General features: G+C 42.9%; 3 protein-coding genes across 5 annotated transcripts in view; 1 reads left to right on the top strand and 2 right to left on the bottom strand.

Annotated features, from left to right (window-relative positions):
• The first annotated feature begins 43 nt into the window (after positions 1 to 43).
• On the top strand, positions 44 to 8,209 carry zc3h6 (zinc finger CCCH-type containing 6). Of its 2 annotated transcripts, none has more exons than XM_086121315.1 (12): positions 44 to 298; positions 2,778 to 3,003; positions 3,079 to 3,201; positions 3,282 to 3,516; positions 3,586 to 3,734; positions 3,806 to 3,931; positions 4,448 to 4,562; positions 4,643 to 4,752; positions 4,822 to 5,048; positions 5,151 to 5,554; positions 5,631 to 5,819; positions 5,895 to 8,209. In XM_086121315.1, the coding sequence occupies exons 1-12, from the start codon at positions 249 to 251 to the stop codon at positions 7,307 to 7,309; spliced, it is 3,369 nt and encodes a 1,122-aa protein (XP_085977441.1). In that variant the 5' UTR covers positions 44 to 248; the 3' UTR covers positions 7,310 to 8,209. The 2 variants fall into 2 exon arrangements, with proteins under 2 accessions (XP_085977441.1, XP_085977440.1); XM_086121314.1 differs by having other exon boundaries at positions 44 to 498.
• LOC147199266 (uncharacterized) lies at positions 68 to 13,926 on the bottom strand. Its single transcript, XM_086121313.1, has 6 exons — positions 13,515 to 13,926; positions 9,661 to 12,873; positions 9,272 to 9,442; positions 9,007 to 9,179; positions 8,814 to 8,931; positions 68 to 8,730 (listed from the first exon to the last, which is right to left on the bottom strand). Exons 1-6 carry the CDS (start codon positions 13,656 to 13,658, stop codon positions 8,482 to 8,484), a joined length of 4,068 nt encoding a protein of 1,355 aa, XP_085977439.1. The 5' UTR covers positions 13,659 to 13,926; the 3' UTR covers positions 68 to 8,481.
• Positions 13,927 to 15,412: 1,486 nt separating this feature from the next.
• Positions 15,413 to 20,830, bottom strand: part of itga9 (integrin, alpha 9) — a 45,156-nt gene continuing 39,738 nt past the window's right edge. The window contains exons 27-29 of one of the 2 annotated variants that reach the window (XM_086121317.1): positions 17,741 to 17,860; positions 17,279 to 17,397; positions 15,413 to 17,103 (exon numbers count right to left, since the gene is read on the bottom strand). In XM_086121317.1, the coding sequence (XP_085977443.1) occupies positions 17,299 to 17,397; positions 17,741 to 17,860 (219 nt within the window). In that variant the 3' untranslated portion in view covers positions 15,413 to 17,103; positions 17,279 to 17,298. Of the gene's footprint in view, positions 17,398 to 17,740; positions 17,861 to 20,830 lie in introns of both variants that reach the window. The other variant, XM_086121316.1, reaches the window with a different exon arrangement.

Below are 20,830 nucleotides of genomic sequence, written 5' to 3'. Positions count from 1 at the left end.
CGCAACGGGCTTGAAACGTGCGGACGAATACACCATTTGGGAATGTGCGCGACGGGCAGAGTAGCCATTTTGAGATGATATCGCTGTTGAGAAATCCCGTGAAGATGCTGAAATCAACGAACATGGTTACAACACAGATTGTTTCTCCCTCCGTTTCCTCACTTCTTTCACCATGGCAGCTGTCAACCGACGGGACATTAGCAAAGCGGGGTATCGAGCTGTGCTCACAGAGTTAAAACGTCATTGGTATGAAAGAGGAGAATGTCTGTACACTGTCTCAGTCGAGACATGAAACACCGTGAGTTTTTTGTTTTCCTGCAGTCTGAACATCTTCCAGCATCTGTCACAACACAACGCCTCATTGACTGCTTGAGTTAATTCACTCTTGTACTGGACAGAGATTTGATTTCCAATGGCCTCTGTGAGCCTTGTTTCCAGTCCCCCAGCCCCTGTTTTTGACAAAAACATGACAGACTCTGAGCTGGCAGGGGACGAAAGGTCGAGTAACAATCTTAATGCAATTCTTAACACAATCATCTGTGCGTTCCAGTGCTGTGCCTCGACATGCTTGTTTTCTGTTTTTTCCTCATCATACATTTGGCAGTTTATACTTATTCCTGCTGCCCCCCTTTACGTTACTTGCATGCTTTTTCAGTGCATTGGAGTATCGCCTGTAGCTTTCCGCCTGCCTTCCTGTCTGTCGAAACTACTCATTCACGATCATTTCCATGCGATGGCCTCATCATAATTATCTGTAGCGTTGAGATGAATCCATGACTGCGTTGTTGCCATCTGCAGGGAGACATGACGTAGGACACGCCCATTTTTGTAACGTTCTTTCCTCTGCTGGCCGCTAGGCGGTACTGCAAGGAAGCCATGTTAACTCAGTGGTCATAGGATGATGATGATGATGATGATGATAATGCCTGTGGGAAGACAGGCAATACTATCATTTGTATCCATCTTAAGGTCCATGTACATGAGACACTTCTACTAGATCATCTAATGCTTCAGTAGTGGTACTCGTAGTGAACAGATGTCAACTAGTGCTGTTTTATCTCACTAATAACATGTAGTTGTACTATTACAATGCCATGGCTTTCCTCCCAATGGGCAGAAATGCCACACAATAGATGATGTTCTACCAGTGTCCTGAATTGTCATACTAGAGAGGACACAAAGAGTGTACTAATACATGGACCTTTCAGGTGGAAATTTCAGAGATCAGATAAATGCTCAAATGGCTTTTCGTATATTACATACCATGTGTTGAGACTAGGGTGATATCTTTCGTGTCCTAATACAGTTAATAATCCATGAAGCGTTCCCCCATGTTCATGTTAAACTTGGGTGTTATCCTGAATGAAATGGTCGCTCCATTTATCGTCTGATTTATTTCGTTATTAGACAAGCACAATCACTAATTGGCAAAAAGTGCTTTATGAAAACAAATCATTGGAAGTGTACTTGTTTGATTGGTATTAAAATATATTCCGTTTTATTCCATACAATGAGAGAAAAAGGCCAAATCTTTCAAACCTAATTTTGCTTGTTCTTGTGATTCTCTAAACAAACTAACTACAATGGACCCCCACTATTTGTTGGAGATAGGGCTTGCAAAATCTATGTACAATTGAAGAGCAAAAAAAAAAAAAGTAGTAAATTGACAAAAAAAATGCTGATAAACATTCAATATACATTTTCCACAACAAAAAAAAACAGGATGGGGGGGTTGAGAAACAAAAAAGGGAAAAAAACCCTAAAATATAAGGAATGTATTTTTTAAAAAGTATGCAAATCTGCAGGCGCCAAACCACGAGTAAGCTTGGGTCCACTTTCCACCAAATATGCAAACAATTTTGGCATCAAAGGATCATATGGTTATCATGCTATTGTAATTTTCAACAGTTAATTCTAGGAGCCTGGTTCACTAAAACCCAGCCTCTGTTGAGAGACTAGCGGTGTGTTCAATGACCGCTCACAAAGTAGAACATTTCAGAATTATATTGAAAATACAGTACTCATTCAGTGCACCAAACAGCAATGACTACCATTTGGGCAAATTGCAAGGGGGTATATAGAAACATTTTCAAATTTATTGGACGCACCAAAATCCGATCGGCCGCATGTCAACTCAAGTGGCAGGGACAGCTGCTCTGAGAAAGTGGGTGTGTGTTTAGGCTGCGGGTGCAGTATGGGCTGGCTCGTTTTCCGGTTGTTTTCTGGGATTGGGCGGAGATGGTGCTTCGAGAGGAGGAATGAGCAGGAAGGAAAACACCACTTTTTGTGTTTTGCACCGGCAGCATGGGGTGTGAATCTCAGCTCTGGCTTTCCTATGTAGAGTTTGTATTTTCTCCCTATCTTGCAGGGTTTTATTCCTCACACATTCCCCAAAAAGTGTTTGCTTAATTGAAGATTCAAAAGCAAGTATAAAGAGTGTAGAAAATGCATGGCAGTTAATTTTGCACATACATTAATTGCCTTGGCTTTTCCAACCTTTATCGAAAAAAAAAGCTGTCCAGCAAAAATCATGCTATTCAAATTTTGTACATTTGTTCAAGTTTGCATCTCTCTATTTGTATTTCTCCTTTAAAGGCATAAATGATCCATATTAACTGTAGGAAACATAAAAAAAATTACCAATTGACATATGGAGAGGACTTGATGGAACTGAAATGAAGAAGCCAAACCGTTGGAAAGGTTTAAAAAAAACAGGTTTGGATTTATTCATGGACGTTAGCTCCTATAGTACTCATGTTTTAATTGGTTTGTTTCAGAGAGGATGGAGAGTTGGAAGATGGAGAAATAGACGATGAGGGAATCGGGATAGAGGAGGAAAACAAAGAGTCCACAGAGGTGACTGAAGACAAAGAAAAGCCAAAGGAGAAGGAATGGGACAAAACAAAAGAAAAAGAAGACAAGTCTCACAGGCACTCAAGGAAACGCTACAAAAAGACCAGAGAGAAGAGAAGGTCGAAAAGGAGGAGACGGGACAGACAAAAAGTAAAGTGACTTGACTTGCAATGTAAGTTGGATTGGTTCCATTATTCAATTTGTTGTTTCTGTCCCTCTTTTCAGCATCACTCATCTTCGAGCAGCTCCAGTTCTGACAGCTACGACTCAGATTACGACCGTCCCGAGAGACCCAAAAACAGACCGAGTCATGGATCCGGACGTGAGTGTGACAGCCAGAATACTCAGGTGAGTGTGTCCACACCCAACCTTGGGCAGTATTGAAGCAGGCGGTTAATGATTGTCACTTGTCACTGTTGATTTTTCAGCATGGAAGAGACCAGAAAGCGTCACGCGGCAGCATGCACAAGTCGCCGCCTCACAAAAGCTGCAATTTTCCCAAATACAGCGATAACAGCGACAACTACGAAGATGAGGAGGATCATTATGACGATGAGTCAGAGTACACCAAGTCTAAAGATTCAACATCTGGCCCGGGGAAGGGCCGCTATGCGAAGGAGCAGATGGGGAGGAGGGGGAACATGAGGGGCATGAAACACCAATGTGAGAAATAATCTTTCATCTCAAACAAATTAATTAGCAATAAACAAGCACGGATTTGTTTCCCCGCAGTTGGGCAGAGAGGAAGAGGCAGAGGGAATGGACCTGGAAGAGTTCGAGGGATGCTCAATAAACACAAGAAGATGAGGGGGGGGAAACCCTGGATGGGACGCGGAGGACGAGGCAGAGTGATTGACCAGGATATGGAAGATACAGCTCCTGTAGGCCCATAAAATCTTTGATTTCCAATAAATTGTTGTGGGGCTCTAATGTCTTCCCATTTATTTGACAGGATGTCAAAAATTGCGGCTTTCAGAAGAAGCGACTGATTATGAGCAAGGAATTTATCAGTCAACACACAGTGGAACACAATGGAAGATACATTTGCAAGTACTTTCTGGAGGGTCGCTGCATCAAGGTACGCTACATCGAATAAGCACGCTTGAATTGACTGCAAGCTGCTGTATGCTAAGGTGAACATAATAATAATACAAGCGATAATAAATAATTTGGGAAAAAATTGTTATCTAATTAAAATATACACAAGGAGCTCTCTTGACTTTAGTCATACAGCAGGTTGAGAGTTTTACTCCCTCTTGTTTCACAGTCTTAACGTGGGAATTAATGACAAGCTGTCAAGAAAATGAATGGATTGCTAAATCCAATCATTCCTCAAGATGACCTTTTTGTTCCACTCTAGCGCATTGTGCTGTACCTGCTGAATAAACGTGGGCATTACCCCACTTGGCCCCAAAGCTGGTAGACTGTAATGGCCACAAAAATAGTGATGGCAGCAAAAGAACAAGCTTCTTTTGCTGCCATCACTGTTTTTGTTCCCCCAAAAATCTGCAAATGCCAAAGGCTGACGTTGACTGTTTACTATATGGTATAAAAACACTAAACTGAAAGGATAAGCGCTCTTCTCTTCCTGTAGGGAGAGCAGTGCAAGTTTGAGCATGAGTTGGTCATTCCCGATAAGAAGAAGGAACTTTGTAAGTTCTACCTCCAGGGATACTGCAGCAAAGGAGACCATTGCATTTACATGCACAATATCCTTCAGTGACAATCATCCATGACCTTGTAAAAGTAACCTGCCAATTCAGGAAGGCTCCTTAATTCGCGGCTGAATGTGAATATCCTTGCAAGTTCTTTCACACAGGAGCCAAATGTTATCAAGGGGACAACTGCAAATTTTCCCATGATGCTCTGACTGACGTGACGAAAGAATTGCTCGATAAGGTGAAACATATTTAAGCGCATGAGAATCCAAAACGAATTCAAAGTTTTTCTTCTTGTACACATGATAAGATCATTAATACCGAGGAGGAGAATGCCCGTGAGGATGAGTTGGAGCTTGAGGACCTGAGAAAACAGGGCATCGCCCCTCTTCCCAAGCCGCCTCCAGGTGTGGGCTTGCTCCCCACGCCGGGTCAGAGCAGCCCCACAGATGAGTCTTCTCAGGGAGGCAAGATCCCCTCCCTCTTCGAAATCAAGGTTCAACCCACAGTTGACCTAGCGCAGAAAATTGCCTTTAAGTAAGTCAAAGGAAAAGCAAGGAACAGTTAGTTGATTTTATTTATTTTGTTTCTTTTAATCAGTCAACTTCAAATTAATTGTGATTAATTTCTCTTTACCAGTGAGTCCAACCCCCAGGATCCCAATGAATGCACTGACCAGATTAGTGGTGGATCGGAAGAAACACAAAGTGGAGCTTTGGTGTCTTCAGCCTCTGATGCTACCACAGTCCCATCCTTAGGGTCGCCAAGTTCTCTGGGTTACCCAACAGGACCATCCATGAGCACCCAAAGCCCTCCTGGACAGCAGCTGCCGCATGGATACCCATTGCAGCAGCCGATTCTACCTGGTCAGCAGCCGGTGTTTCGTGGAAATATAAACCATCCGATGAATATACAGAGGCCTCCATTACCTGCAGTACCAGAACTACAAATGCCGCAGAGCATTTTCCCATTTCCATCGATGGGCCAGAACCCAATAGAACTCCTTAGCAACTTGCTCCAAAACCAACCAGTGGGCCATCACGGTTTGTATCTGATTACCACTCGTGTGAATTTTGAGTTACTTAAGGTGTGATGGATCTTTATTTTTGTTCTTTTTAGTGGAACCTGGAATGAACCAGGTCCAGAACCTACAGCAGCAGATAGGTCCAGATCTCCAGTTGCAGTCTCTACCTTCAGCAGTGCAGAAAGCCATCCTTTTACACCTGACTCAGCACCAGCCAGAGTCAAAGCCACATGAGAGCGATCCACAAATAGGAGAGAGTCAAGATGATAAGAATATGAACAGAGGCGAGTGTCCTTTCTGATCTAAAAGATGTTCTATGAAAAGCACGGAGCTCAGTCCAACCTGTTCTTGTCCTCTAGATGAAACAACAAACTGGTATTCCAGCGACGAAGAGGGCGGGAGTAGTGTCACGTCCATCCTAAAATGTCTGAAGAGGCAGAGTGAGATGCAGCAGTCCAAGACCCCAACACCGGCCCCTGCAACACCTCTGGGCGACCCTCGGCTTGTCAAGGACAGAACTCAACCTAGTGACCCTCGTGTGAAGGTGCAGAGACCTTCTGATATGAAAAAGGACTCTGATGTAGGTTTGGGTCCAAGACTGTCCAGGGACCCCAGGAAACCAAGGCCTATGGAGTCGACCACCTACCGCCAGCAAAACCAGCCGACTGTCCCAAAAAAGGCCACTGGAGATGAGGATGATGAAGGGGAGAGGGAACTCCGAGACAGAGCAGTCCTCATCCCATTGGAGGCCAGTCCAGGCGTGGTGCTGCGGGATCCTCGCTGCCAGCTGAAACAGTTCAGCCATATTCGAGTGGACATACTGCTTCAACGTCCGGCCTTTGCCCAAACGGTGATCTGGGCCCCTGAAGACCTGATTCCTTCTCTGATACCCAAACAGGAGCATTGCATCAATCTACCCCTGCCACCTCTAATCGCTGATGCTCAGATGAACAAAACAAGCGTGTCAGACCACCCGTCTGCTTCCAGTCCGCCACCGACTGACCCCAGATTGGCGGCTGCTCGTTTAAAGGAACGTCTCGTTCGTCTGCCATCTGGATCCTCAACGGAGAGACCTGTTGATCCACGTCAGCAAAAGAATTTAGACCCCAGAATCAGGCGTACGGGAAGTCTGGACTCCAAGCTGCTGGGTCAGAAGGAAGCTACTGGAGGAGTTGTGGAACCCAGGTTACAAAAGATAGGTGCTTGCTCTTCCCTTTTGGAGAGGCTGCCACCCTACGCACCACGCCTGGCTTCATCTGGGGGGGTCCTGGAAAGCCCCGCAGCAATCCTTGGAGGCATCAGTCTGTACGACCCACGCAATCAGACTGAGCCATTTCAGAAGGATCAGGCAGAGCCTCCGAAAAAAGCTGGCATTCTCAAACATCCAGTGAAGAAAGACGGTCCTCCAACACAACCCGACTCCCCAAGTCAAGACCGCGTCTCTTTGGAGGAGACGAAAACCACAGACGCTGCCTCTGATCACGACAGTCTACACCCACCCCCCCAGGATTCGATCATCACCCCCTACGCAGTGCATAATCTGCCCATGCAGGCTCTTGCAGGCTTGATCCGACCCCAATACGCTGACGGCAGGCAGGCCAAACTGGCAGGATCAGGTTCTGCAGGGGCACTAGATGATGCAGAGGAAGAGAAGGAGCAGAAAGAAGTTCCTGTGGAGGCACCAAAGCAGCTCAATGAGGAGGAGCTCGAAGACAGGACTCTCAAAGAAGTCTTCAAGACCTTTGACCCCACCGCTTCTCCTTTCTCCCAGTAAACTGCATTGAATTGTTATATTGGCGACACATGCCAATCATTACTAAGCTATAAATATCTTTGTATATTTACATGTGCGTTCACTTTATACACAGTCATAAGTGGATGGTATGGGATTGAGCATGTTCATGTCTTTTTGGTTTAGTTAATTGTTCATTTGGCCAAAAAAAAAAAAAAGTGAATCATTACCCTTTTGTTTTTGCGTTTCCCTACAGTATATTTCTATTTGTAATGTGAGGTGGATGTTTCACTACGTTTAGTGTCTCAATTTAAATGTGTATAAAATAGATTGTTCTGATCATATTTTTATGGTCATGTGGTCTCCATGCTTTCAGGTTATAAAATCCATGAAACATTTCATAACATATTTTCTACCGTGACAAGCTTGTATATTACACCAAATGTAATGGCTCAATCACAAGAAATTAGAATATCCTATTATTAATTTCTCAACATTTTATAACTGTAATGGTTATTATAGCTTCCAGCTAATGAAAACCCCAAATCCATCATTTCAAAAAATTGCAATATTACATATGATCCACGTTGCTTTTTAATTTAGAAATGACGTCAAAATTGACCTACTGAAAGGTATTTTCCTGTGGAACTGCACTGCTACAGTTATTGCGATGGACTTGTAAATAACATTGTAACATTTTTTTTTGTTGTTTTTAATTTTAAATATGTTTTTGATATCAAACTGTCCTCAAAATGAGTTTGTGTGATTATTTTAAGCCATATTGGAACTTTTTTAGATTGTTTTCACAACTGTTGAAATGACATGTTCATTGTATGTGTATATGTGGATGACCTTCATTTTCTGTGGACATTTCATCAGTTTTTAAATTCAGTCCACTGTACATATCTTGATGTGAATTAAATGTTTACACTACAACCTGACATAAAAGAGTGGAAATTGATTTTACTGCAGCTACGTGACAGTCGCTAATGAAATACTTTGTCTCTCAATACAGTACCGTACGAATGTACAAATCTCTTTCAGTCAATGTGGGTTTAGTGTTTTGTGTTGGTAATACAAGAGGGGCACAATGTATAATAATTAATAGCCCCTGTGGCTATGAAGCGATGCAGCGCTATGCGACTGAAAACTACAACCACAATAAATGACACAACTTCCCTCTGGGAACAGAGCCAAAATGAGGGATGATCTCCTTAAAGCAAATATTGTGATAAAGCTCTATTACTGTGACCTTTCCACTGAAGCGTCAAGTTGGAGCCATCTTGTACTGGAGTTACGAGACTCGGTATGACGGAGTGCGATGAAATCTTCCTCAAACCCAGCTCATCTGTTTTTGGGTTGGAGGTTTGCTGGGCTCGGTGGATCTCCAGGTTCTTCTTCCACTGGAAAAACAAAGCGGTCGCTTCGGCTCCATCCGAGTTTGGCTCTGGCTGCTTTAAACCCTCAAACAAGAAAAATCACGCGCCTTTGAACAAAATCTTGAACGTCATTCCATAATACGTAAATGCGGGTCTGTCCTGTTTACTGTGATGCAGGCGGTCTCTGCTGCATGAACCCCCTTCAGGACTGTGCGGAGGAGATTCTGTGTGTTTTTCACCAGGATCTCATCAGATGATTTACAGCCAGGTGTTACAGAATTGACACTGCGATACAAAAGATCATTACAGGTTTTTTTTTCATCCTCTTGTTTTGTTTTCAGCCTGTTTGCTTATTCTGACCTGGAAAGGATGCTGAGCTGGTTGGTAATGGTGAGAATCTGCTCCACGGTGAGGGACAGTTCCAGTGCACACTGTGCATCCAGGCAGTGGTTGGCTATAACTTGAATAAAGTTGGTAACCAATTGTCCATTTGACATCACGTCTTTGGCTGCACACACAAACGCTTCTTTATTCTAAGAGGGGGAAACCCAAAGCTCAAAAGATTAATTAACACGCATGACAGTTAAAAGCAAAATCCATACAAGTACCCTTTGGTGGTTCTTACCAGTATTGGGCCTCTATTCCTCAGGTACTGGGTCATGTTGTACAGTGTGTCTGCCATCTTCCTGGTCTCTTGGACTATCTTGTTGTCGTTGGGATCCCAACTGGCACTTTCTTGTTTCAGCAAAAAAGAGGTGGATGTCAGTGCGGACGCTTCTTTGAAACTAGAAGCAACCTGCAAAGAAACGACGTGGATAATCTTAAGCAGAGCCTCGGACATGACATTGGAAAGTGAAATTATGGCCTCAATATAGACAGAACATGCGCACAATTTGCTTTCCGACAGACCAGTTCGGAGCCACAGCTACTTCATGGCCACTACTTCACTAATACAAACTTTTCTGTGGTCATTTTAAGTTTCGATTGAATCTAACCTGAAAACTCCATACTTACATCCTTTGCTGTACTTGTGGATCCATCTTGAATCCAAGGTGACATCTTTGATTCTGCAGCAACTTCACATGCCTGCCAAAAAACTTTATTTGTCTTTTCGTTGCATTTCATGAAGACATTCTGGAAACATCCACCAGTGGTGGTGCCCTGAAGACTTGCTCTGATGTTCTCCTTTACCTCCTGGTGGATTCCATCTTGCTTACTGATCTCCTCTACCACATAGTGCGCTTGGGCTGACCAGCACTGAATCTTCATTTCCAGGTTGAATGTGTCACTCATGGAGCAGGTCTGTGCCATGAGACGCACCATGCTGATGATTTCAGACATCAGAAATGACAGATGTGTGTTCAGGGAGCGCAGGTTGGCACGTTCACGGGAATCCCTCATGTAGTTGAAACTCTCCTCCACTTTTTTGCAAGCATCTTTCACCCTTTCCAGAAGTGAATTAGCGGAGTGTTCAAGTCTTTGCTGCGCTTCATCTGATTTGTTCTCAGTTTGCTTTACTATCAAATCAACAATGCCGACCAGATTTTGGAGTGGAGTGTCATAATATTTATTTGCTTTACTCAAAAGCCCCGAGAGCTCTTTCATCTTAATGATAAGATTCCTCTGAAGGAGCTCTGACTTTGCGAGCTGCATGACACGAGGCATTACGCCGAGTTCCTCTGCGGCTCGAAGGTAGCGCTCAGTCAGCGTCTTCACCTCGCTCTGGTAAGACGTCAACTCTTTGGATTTAAAAGCACTTTTACAAATTAGACTGGTGAGCCTTGCTGCCTCCTGGATTCTCAGCGAGTTCTCCGATAAGATGGAAAGTTGCTTGTGAGGAGTGTGTTGGCTCATAGCTCCGGACATTCCTAAAACCCTGTCCAGAGAATTGAACAAAATGCGAACGGATAGACCCCAGAGGACGCACAGACCCTCGAGCTGTTCGAGCTGAACATCAGATAAGACCCCGAACTCTATCAGATGTCTTGTGTTGTTCTGGGCTTTGTTCAATTTGTTGTGCAAAAGTGTCAGTGTCTCCTGGTTTCCACTTTGAGGGGTTATATGTACTGTTGTGAGCAGCTGCACGGTGTCCGCACACTGGTTCATCATTTCACTGAGCTGCTGTTTCACGTCCGTCTTAGTTGATTGAGCTCGCCTCAGCTCGGCGTAAACGGCGTGAAACCAAGGTTCGCTTCCTGGCAGCAGAACCTTGCGAATGGTGTCGATGAGGTCTGAAAACTGCGTACAGAGTCTACAGACGTTCTCCGTGCCCGGCGACGAGCTCATCGCCGTCTCTTGAGCGGTCTGGACCAGCAGCGGTGTCAGTGACACCAGTTGAGCCCGAAAGCTTTCCAAATTCTTACAGTCGACATCGTCTTTGATGGCTAAAGCTTCTCTCGTTGCTTGGGAGTAGCAGTTTGACAGCTCGAGAACACCGGTGCACACTCGGCTGAGGACCGCAACGTCTTTTTCTTTAGTCACAGTCACAACTTCTTTTAGGAGGGGTAAAAGTTCAAATTTGAAAGGCATCTGGATCCTTTTGGGTTCTTCTAAATCATCATCACATCTAGGAGACAGCTCCACTTCCACGCATTCTCCGTCTGAGTCCTCGTCCTCCTCGCGTTCCGTTTCTGTCTCAATCAAATCCAGAATGGAGGAATCCAAACGTCTCAGCCCACGATCGTCATTCAGATCAGACGGCTCATCTTCCAAGAGATCAGTCTGACGGGCACCTTCTCGCAAAGGACTGAGTAGATGTGGATGCTGGTGGCCATCTAATCCCTCTCGGAGGACTTTAAATTGGCGAAAAAGATCAGAAGCATTGTCAGAAAAGGTCGAATAGTGCTCCACATTCAGACTGTCACCTAAAAGCATGTCGCTCACTGATTGGTTGGTTTTTCTTTGACACAGTTGAGCTTGTTTCAGCAGAACCAGGAGGCCGTTCCTGTAGATGGGGTCCTCGCTGCGGTCCAAGTGTGTCCTGACTAAGTGTGTCACCAGCCGCATGCGACATATTAGGTTGGCCGCGTGTTCACTAAAGAGCTCGTAGCTTTGCTGTCTGTATGCGGCGTCACAACCACTGCGATCATTCGCTATCTCTTTAATGGCTAGACTCGTAAACTCCTTGATATCCATCACGTAGCTGAGAGCCTCCACTAGCTGGTTAATCACTTCTTCCCATATGGGAAACATTTCATGAAGTTTCTGAAGCGTTTGCATGGAGTTGTCAGCCAGTTCAAGAGACAAAGGAGCAATTTGAGCTTGGAGTCTGGTGAGACACACTCGGGAGTGCTCCATATTTTCTAGGCTCTTTGCGTCATTGGCTGCGGCAGAGAAAAAGCTGGCAACTTGGATCAGTCTATCCAAGTAGGATATGAACTCTTCCACCGGTGACTGAAGAAAGCTCAGCTCGGGCTCGATGGAGGAATCTGCAACCAGAAATTGCCTCACCATTCGAGAAAATTCTTCAAATGCAGATGCCGCAGCCAGAAATGTGTCGAACAGTTGATGTAGAATGGCGGCCATCATTGCTCCATCGAAATCTTTTAGAAGCTCCTTCAACGAGGCGCAGATGTTCGCGAGATGCTCCTCAAGATTGTTGGGGGACTTTATGATCAGTTTTATGTCAGACCACAAGTGGAGAATGTGTCGACTGTGGAGCACTAAACTTTGCTGGAACTCTCTTCGAGAACAGTTGGCCACGGTCATACCGTGGAAGACAAGATCTCGCATCAGGGTGTCCAAATCCCCACACGGCAGGACCGACGAGTTGGAACAATCTTCCAGTAACTGTGACAAACGTTTCCTCTTCTCTGTATAAAAACCACAAGCTCCCAGTGGTCCTGTCTGATATTCACTTGTCAGGGTGCGAACAATGTCATCGATCGTGCTCCTCACCTTGTCAAGTATGTAGCTCTTGGCAGCTTGGGCCTCCTTGCTCATCGGGTGCTTGATGGTGGTGCAGGTCGCAGTGTGCATCATGGGCATGCACCTCCTCAGGGTCTCCAAGGAGTCTCCAAGTTTTTGGGTCTGTTGGGGGTCCTTTAAGGAGTCCGCACGCTCCGCTGTCAGGCGGCTGAGCAGAAGCAAGGCATCAGAAAACTCCTGAAGGACTTTAACCAGGGACTGAATGTCTGAGCAGGAGGCGAGCTCAGAGAGATGCTTGGACACTTGAGCGGCAGCTGCAAGAACTTCTCTCACTACAGAGTCGTCATGCACGAGCAGAACCTGAAAGAGGAAAAACAAGAAAGTCCCTTGGATAACAGACTATGCTAATAAGTGTTAAAATTACAGCTCTCAGTATGACGCACTGCAGTTCTACCCCACTGCAAATTATTATTGTCTTTGTAAAGTTATAATTTCTTCATGAATATACTGCCCATCCCCCGGCCCCACCCTCCTTATGATTATCCCATCTCAATGAATCAAATAATCGGGTTAAGTTATATTTTGCATTAAAGTGTATCACAAAACCATTTTTTAAAAATGCAGACTCCCGCTAATTTTAATTCAGCAATTTTTAAAAATTTGGTATTGCTTTGTGGTAAAAACAACAATAAAGCAATGCCACAATAAAAGGTCAGATATTGTACTCGCCAACCTTTCTGAAACTGTTTCAATTCAAAGTAAAAGCAAATGTTTGCACATGTCTTATGTTGATTAAACACAAAAGTCCTGAAGTACTACAGACATCAAGACAGTAATTACTATTGAGAGGCTGAAATCAGAGAATTTAGACAGTTTGAAGTTGGAAAAAAATGGCATGAAATGATTACTCAATTCATTGATAAAATAGCGGTCAATTAATTGGTTAATTGATTAGTTGTCAATTAATCCATTTATTTTGACACCTCTAATTCACGCCTTACTTTGACTACACCGAGGAAAACAGTTTGTGCAGCAGCAATGAGTTCCTCTTTGTGCGCCGTCAAACTGGGCTGGATGCTGAGCTTCTGGGCCGCCAGCAGCACATGTTGGCCCGACAGCGTGATGGGCTCCAGCAGGGAGGCCATCTCCTTACGCAGCACATCATCATCAGTATCACTGACTTGTCTGGGAATGGACAAACTGGTGTTAATTTGGTGGTGATTTGACTCAACCGTATATTACACCAGCGGTTCCTAATGTGCTGTTGTCGTGGTACATGCTGCTTCCTTTCATGCAGGCAGCGTAGGTTTGCGTCCCAGCCACTGCACTAATACCCACCATGTGTTGTGCCAAGTAAGGGAGTCCGGCATTGAAATCATCCAATTTCACAAAATACATACCTAGAGGCCACTGCAGCCATGTTGTCAGTAGCTTTAGCCACAGTCCGAGCTGCCTCCTCTAACTGGCTGAAGTGTTCGTGATCCTCCAAGTTGTCACACAACAGCACAAGATGACACAGGTGACATGCAAACGGAGCGACCACCTGGTCTGCTGCGGCTGTCCTTAAGAGGCCATGGACCAGTGATGAATACATACTTATAGTCTACAGAGATTCTGGCTAGTCCAACTAATACTTCTATGCAGTTTGTTAATAATTCAGTGCAGCCTCCAGCATGTGCTCGATTTCCAAGCAACGGGTGTCACATGACCAAACAGACACACCAATTTCTTTCCCCCCCCCCATTGACAGTGACAATCTTGAGTAAAAGGCAGACGTTTTGATACAGCTGTTTTTTCTCAGATGTACCAAAAAATGATAGATTACTGTAATATACAATTATAAATTCGTTTGCAATGCTGAAAAGGCTTCAGATTTTATTATTAGTTTTTTTGTTTTGAGTCAATACCAAAATTTACTTTGTAAAACATTTATATGTTGACAGTGCCCCAAAATTTCAATAATTTTGTAGTTTGATAACCTAGCTAATTTTTGCTCAATTTATCTACTTATTTTATTTTAACACTACGTCTTTAGAAATTCTATATGTTTAATGGACTTCATAATATATTTATATTGTATAGTATATTTTTCATCGACTGAATTGGCGCACTGTTTTGATCACTAACAAAAAATAAAACAAAGACTGTTAATTAAAAAAATAAGTACCTCTTAAATGAGGCTCTCAAAAACGTGTTTTTGAGAAAGTTTAAATATATCAAACGTTCCATGAGTTCCGTTTCCTAGCATGATCATGTGCTCGTTTGGTGCTCAACAACCAATAGAGGGCGCCAGACACCGTCGATCAACTTCATGAAAACAACATTGGGTTTTTTCCACTGTAAAATTATTCATGATTTGATAAATATACAATTTAAACACCATTTTAAAAACATCCAACACTCTATAATGGAAATGATAATCCGCAACAGTAGTATACCGAGAACACCCCCCCCCCCCCCCCCCCACCTCCAAAAGTGTGACTAAGGGTGATAAGAAACCACCAAAAAATATTTCCATCACAGTTCAAATTCACCCCCAACAAAGCGAAACGTCAAGTGTCCCTTGGTTCGGCGTTCAGGTTTGAATCAGCAATGAAGCGGACTGAAGACGTGACGGTGTACCAAGTATATGCTGTCAAGACAGTGGAATTCATTGGTAACATAAGCTGGCCAGTCCAATTAATACAACACAACAGGAAGTTCAAAAAAATCTTAGTGTGCCTCTCAACACTGCAGCCCTGAAGAAAGTCTGAATTACCGGTACATTTAAACCAAAATCTAAATTTGCACTGGAGGTCTTCAAATGTTTAAAATACTTACAGATGTTACATGTTGGGGGTCATTTTATATACATTCCCTTTCACTGTATTCTGCATTAAATCAAAATGGCATGGCTGAGCGCAGTTAAACACTTTATTGGAAGCAGTTCGGTAATGTTTCGTGATCCCAAGAGAATAATTGCCCAAGTCTTTTTCTTTTTTTTAAACTTTGAGTCACAATATCCCAAAGAAATAATGTACTTGCTAAAATATTTCTTTACATCTGTGTAGATTCTCAGTCACCCAGGCCCCAAAGCTGTGAGGCAATTGGACGACAGCAACTATATTATTATTCGCCTGACGGTTTGCTTCTGTTCTTGTCAAATAAAGCCCTAAAAGGCTAATTCATGTGTCATTATTTAATGTAGCCCATCACCACCTATTTTTAGGGCATGACTCACACTACAGACCCATGAGGGGGTCCAATCCCACACATACATCAGGCTGCGGTGGGCCATGAAGCTCAGGTTTCTTACTCCAGACTCCATACGATACTATAACTACAGTTTTAGTATACTTAAACATCATAGTCAAACTCAATACTCGCAGCTGTCGTCGAATCGGGATCAGCGCGCACATAAATCATAACATCATCTTATCTCATTGTATCAAGTTAAACATTTCATTGAGAATTTAGAACATGATCCATTAGGATACACTGGGCACAACATTAGGTACGTCAGCGCAATCAAATCGAATCGATCTAAAAAAAAACGCTGCCTAAACAGAATGAAGTGCTTGTTATTGTGTAAAAAAGTGGTGTCGTTTTACTATTTGTATTTAGTTTTGTTATACAGTGGTTAACTTCTTTTTATGCTTGTATGGCCGTTAAGATGATTAAAAAGTGCTTGTTAAATCATGTCTGTACAGTTTAATAAAGGTTTTATCAAGATACTAAATTAAAGAATAGGATAAATTAATTTTCTTTATTTTTGTTTTGAAATTAGTACAACTGGTATAATGGTACGGACTAAGTTCCACTTCGGCGGTTCCACTGCAGCAGATGAAATGAGAACATAAAGGTGTACCTAATGTTGTGGCCAGTGAGTTGCTATTTACTGCTATTTATTTTGGGGTTGGTCATCTTCATACCTAGCACTGATTTTAGGAAACATTAACACATTACACAAGCAAAAATCCTTCACACGAAACATCACCGAGAGTGAGCTACAGTACTTGCTTATCAATGCTGATGCCACTCGAGATGAATGTGAAAATGTGTCTTGGCTCAAGAAATGTTGGCAAACACCGGTGTAGAAGATGAAAAAGCATGACCCATAAAGTGTTACTATTTCTAACGGCCTCAGCCAGCGCATTCACTGCACTTGCGGGCCAACTCTGCAGACACCAGCAGAGGCTACAGTGTTTTAAACCGTGTGTGCGTGTGTTTTTTTTTGTGTCTCGACGACAACAATAGCTTTCAACGATGGTCAATGTGAAGACACAATCGCCCACTCTCAATATAAGGAATACGTCTAATCTGTTCTGGGCAGGATATACTCCGTAGCTGAGGCATTCAGGCATATCAGACATCAGTGCTTTTAGGAAAACATACTACAGACACAATGGCCCAAACTCCTCTCCATGACCACTTTTTGCACAATATGGCTTAAAGTGTACAAAAATAAAGTTGCTATGTAACACAGCCCTGAGGTTTTTGTTGTCCACCAGTATCCACATTCGGACTTTTAACCGGCGGCTCCATGCCGCCAGCTGCAAATTGTCGTAGTTCATCATCCTCTGGCAGGCCACGCTGTCACCTCGAAAGTTCCTGGGGACCCCCCCCCCAAAACATATCAAGTCTCCAGAAAATATGGAGAATATTCTTCTTCTTCCACATATGGAAGGCTTGATGGGCCCGGTGGCAGGGCTGAAAAGGAGCCCCATGCCATTGAATTCACCACGACCCGATCCCGAAATCTCTTTGGCGGCACAGGGACCCTCACCACCTTTGCCAGCATGAGTCTCAGTGGTTCTTTTCCATCCAATCCCAGCTATCATCGCTGTCCTTCCTGTTCCTCTCGGCCTCGATGATCTCGCGATACCGCCGACGGAAGAAACCCATCTGTCAAAAACACAAAATGTTCACCTTGGACTGCTGCAGTGAGATTACATTAACAGTACACATTAACAAAATATACGAGCAAAACATTTGACGGGCATTACCATTACAGTAGGCCATGTGCAATAAATGTAATTACATAGAAAGGAAGACCTTTTGCTAGTTTGTAATAAGTGGATCTAAAAGCAGTCCAGGAGAGAGTTTGGTGTTTTTATTGAGACGCCACCGACTGTTCACCTGCTCCACGAAGCTGAGACCTCACTCACCTGGATTTCAAACTCCAGTGACAAAACACACATAACAAAGCCTTTGACACATAAAAAAAAAATACAATGAGTAGTTTTACCTTCCATAGCAGCACAGCTAGGAGCAAAAAGATGAGGATCCCTACAAGCAGACTGATGGCGATGATCCAACCCACAACGTAGCCTCTGGGCTCTTGACTGTGCAGCGCCTCGAAGATCAGCTAGAACAACCGTGGATACACTTATGGTCAAATTTTTTTAAACTTGAAATGCCAGCTATTCAAAAAAAAAAAAAGGAGTGAAGCTATTGAGTGCCGGTCAATTTAGAGCATTCTGACTGATTAATCAAGGCTCACAGAATATTGTTTTATGAGTACGCAAACACAGAAACGACCAAATGAAATGACCAATCAAGATTTTTTTTAAACAGATATATTTGATGTACAACAGTGATTTGTCGGCTTTTATTTTTGAATTGCTTATTATTTGCCAAATTTATATCTCTAATATTAAAGCCACAAATAATATGGCAGATGGGCTGACATATCGCTTCGACCCGGTTCAGGAATTGTCCATTCCAGAATTGGAAAGCAAAAGGAAAAGAATATTTCTATTCATTTTAGATTTCCAAAGAGTTTATGGCTCCCATGGAATTTTGTGTGAAATGGTTCAAATGTCTCTTTAGTTGCCAACACTAATGTAATATGTCCTTTCTCACTTAGCATACAGTTATGCAACATGACAGTCTGAACCCGTAATGTGGGAATTTAAACGTCGCCTAATGTGCCAAAACTGCGATCGACAGTCACCAAAATTTATTTTGACATCTTTACTTTACTTAATGCTCACCTCAACCTAGTTGGCATTTTAGGGTGTTTTCCTCTTTACAGAGGTGCTCACTACAAAGCTTATGTCACTGCATGAGAGAAAAGCGTCGTCCATAAAATACAAAACACACGACATGTTTTGCCACATTACAAAAGTGCCACACTTTGAAAAGTATGCAGGACTCTCGTATGCAAACATTAAAGTATTCACTGCATTTATGCCTGCCTACAGAACCCATATTGTCTGTTGCAGATAAGGGTGGCCAAAAATGACATCACTGTTTCTTTATATTTTTAATGTCTTTAGTGATAAACAACTCAGCATTAGTATTTCACGACACAAAAATAGCTACTATGATAAAATAAAATGATAATAAAAACTTTACTTTTAGAAATCCGTGCCTCAAATGGCATAAACAGCAAGCTTTCTTAACCGGCTGGATTGATAGTTAGTCAAATTGGTGTTCGTAGATACTGTACTTTGTTATGTTTTCTGACTGTACACTAGGTAGCAGTGTTGCTAGAAAAATACTCGAGATGGAAAAAGGTTGAGCTATTAAAGAAAATACAGTGTTTGGCTACACTCTGGCCTTGTTATTTTGCCTCCCGACACCACATACGATGAAAGGGACGGACAAAAACCTACTTCCGTCCTTGTTTAGCCTGTCCTTTAAAAATAAACAAACACACCGTCCCAAAAATGGAGTCCGTCTGAGACAGACGGACGGGCCGTTCCATCTCTTGGACGGAATGCCCATCTCTGGTACACAATATTGTATATATATTAGTACGTGATGTATTTTCATTACTTTGGGTCCTGGGGAGGAATAATATTTGTAAGGCAGGTTTTGAGCTGGAAAATAGTATACTATTGCATTAAACACATTTTCTGTTGAATTAAAGTGTTTTTTGGTAACCATTTCTTAAAACGTAACTTCATATTATTAATGTTTCAATTAAAAGATAACACATAAGAGTAGTGTACATTCATCCTATTAGGTCAGAGTATCTCTAAATCATCCACTCCCTTTTTAAATTTAGAGTCTCCACACATCATAAGTAATTTTTCTTTACAGCTCATAGGCTTAGGCCGCTTCCCAGTACAGTCACATCCCGAATCATCCATCACTGTCAGCAAGTCCAGATTGTTTAGTAAACTCAAACTGCAACACCACAAAAATCTTACATTCGCATATACTTCCCACTTACCAATGCTTTGGTATTTGTTTAATTTTCTCACAATTACTTCTGTTTCCATCATAGATCAACATTTTTATTTTGGGAATAAAGTAGGTTTATATTTGTGCGCTCAAATCATTTCCAGCATGATCACCCTGATTGCTTTTATATATTTACACTGCATTAGCTGGGATGAAAAATGTCATTCTTCTGAAATAACTCTAAGCCTGTGTTTATGCTGGCATGCAGGCATCAAATGGAGGATCATGAGATGCATTTATTTATTTATGCAGTCATGATCTTGGACAATTGCAAATTTTGTCCATTTTGCCCCGTCCACGGGAGCGCTGCACAATTACAAACGAGGCACGACGTCATCATCAGTGCAGCAGCCTGGCTCTGAAGTGCCGCTTGCCCTTTGAAAAGGCAAGTGTGTGTGTGAGGTGGCGCGAGAACACAAAATGAGGATAATCTCTCTGTTGCATAGATTTTCACATTAACACCTTCGCCCAAGTCAGGGTGCGAAAATTCAACAACTGCAGAGCCAGATGACTGCTCTTCTGGTCATTGCTTTTGTTGCAACCTGCAATCTGTTCATTGTGAGAATGTGAGGTTCAATGTAAAGTTCATACATCATGGATTTATGTTGATATGCTTACATTAAATGAGTGATGAGAAACTCAGCTTGCTGGTCAGCTGCAAGTAATGCAACCTGGGACCACAAATCAGACTTTGGAGTGTGTGTTTATCACTTGATGGTAGTGGATGGAAAAGGGGGGGGTTGGTGAGCATGTCTGGAACTCAGGGTAGGAAAGCCTGCTGTTTGGTCACTAATGTAATCATTTGCGAGATGCTTCCTAGAGTATCCCGGGGTGCTCAATTTAATCATCAGGACAGATCTTCTGAGCCATTCAATCAGTCAGCAACGAACAGCGGGGGCAGCGCTGGCCTTTGTATGCAGTTGAGGGCCCCAATACGAGCGCCAGCACATAGCTAAGGGCCCCAACTGTTCCACAAAGGGCTCAACAGATTTGTACTATTTTGTCAGGAGAAATTAAACATCTTATAAAGGGCCTTCAATGAAACAAGGTCTCTTCATCCCTCCATTTTTTAAAGCATTTATCATCATTAGGGTGCCAGCTGGGTACACCCTGAACTGGTCGCTGCAACAAAAGTGACAATTCA

Source organism: Hippocampus guttulatus, chromosome 10 (assembly GCF_054856545.1).
Source record: "Hippocampus guttulatus isolate MCC_2025c chromosome 10, RoL_Hgut_1.0, whole genome shotgun sequence".
Classification (NCBI taxonomy): domain Eukaryota; kingdom Metazoa; phylum Chordata; class Actinopteri; order Syngnathiformes; family Syngnathidae; genus Hippocampus; species Hippocampus guttulatus.
This window is presented reverse-complemented; position numbering and strand designations above follow the sequence as displayed.

What these genes read in the sequence shown, in the direction of transcription:
- zc3h6 (XM_086121314.1), top strand. Translation starts at nt 413, where the DNA reads ATGGCCTCTGTGAGCCTTGTTTCCAGTCCCCCAGCCCCTGTTTTTGAC. An exon ending in ATATGGAAGATACAGCTCCT is followed by an intron (nt 3,735 to 3,805) that starts GTAGGCCCATAA and finishes TTTATTTGACAG; the next exon opens with GATGTCAAAAATTGCGGCTT. An exon ending in TGGAGGGTCGCTGCATCAAG is followed by an intron (nt 3,932 to 4,447) that starts GTACGCTACATC and finishes CTCTTCCTGTAG; the next exon opens with GGAGAGCAGTGCAAGTTTGA.
- LOC147199266 (XM_086121313.1), bottom strand. Translation starts at nt 13,658, where the DNA reads ATGGCCTCCCTGCTGGAGCCCATCACGCTGTCGGGCCAACATGTGCTG. An exon ending in CCACAAGTACAGCAAAGGAT is followed by an intron (nt 9,443 to 9,660) that starts GTAAGTATGGAG and finishes GTTTCTTTGCAG; the next exon opens with GTTGCTTCTAGTTTCAAAGA. An exon ending in GGAATAGAGGCCCAATACTG is followed by an intron (nt 9,180 to 9,271) that starts GTAAGAACCACC and finishes TCCCCCTCTTAG; the next exon opens with AATAAAGAAGCGTTTGTGTG.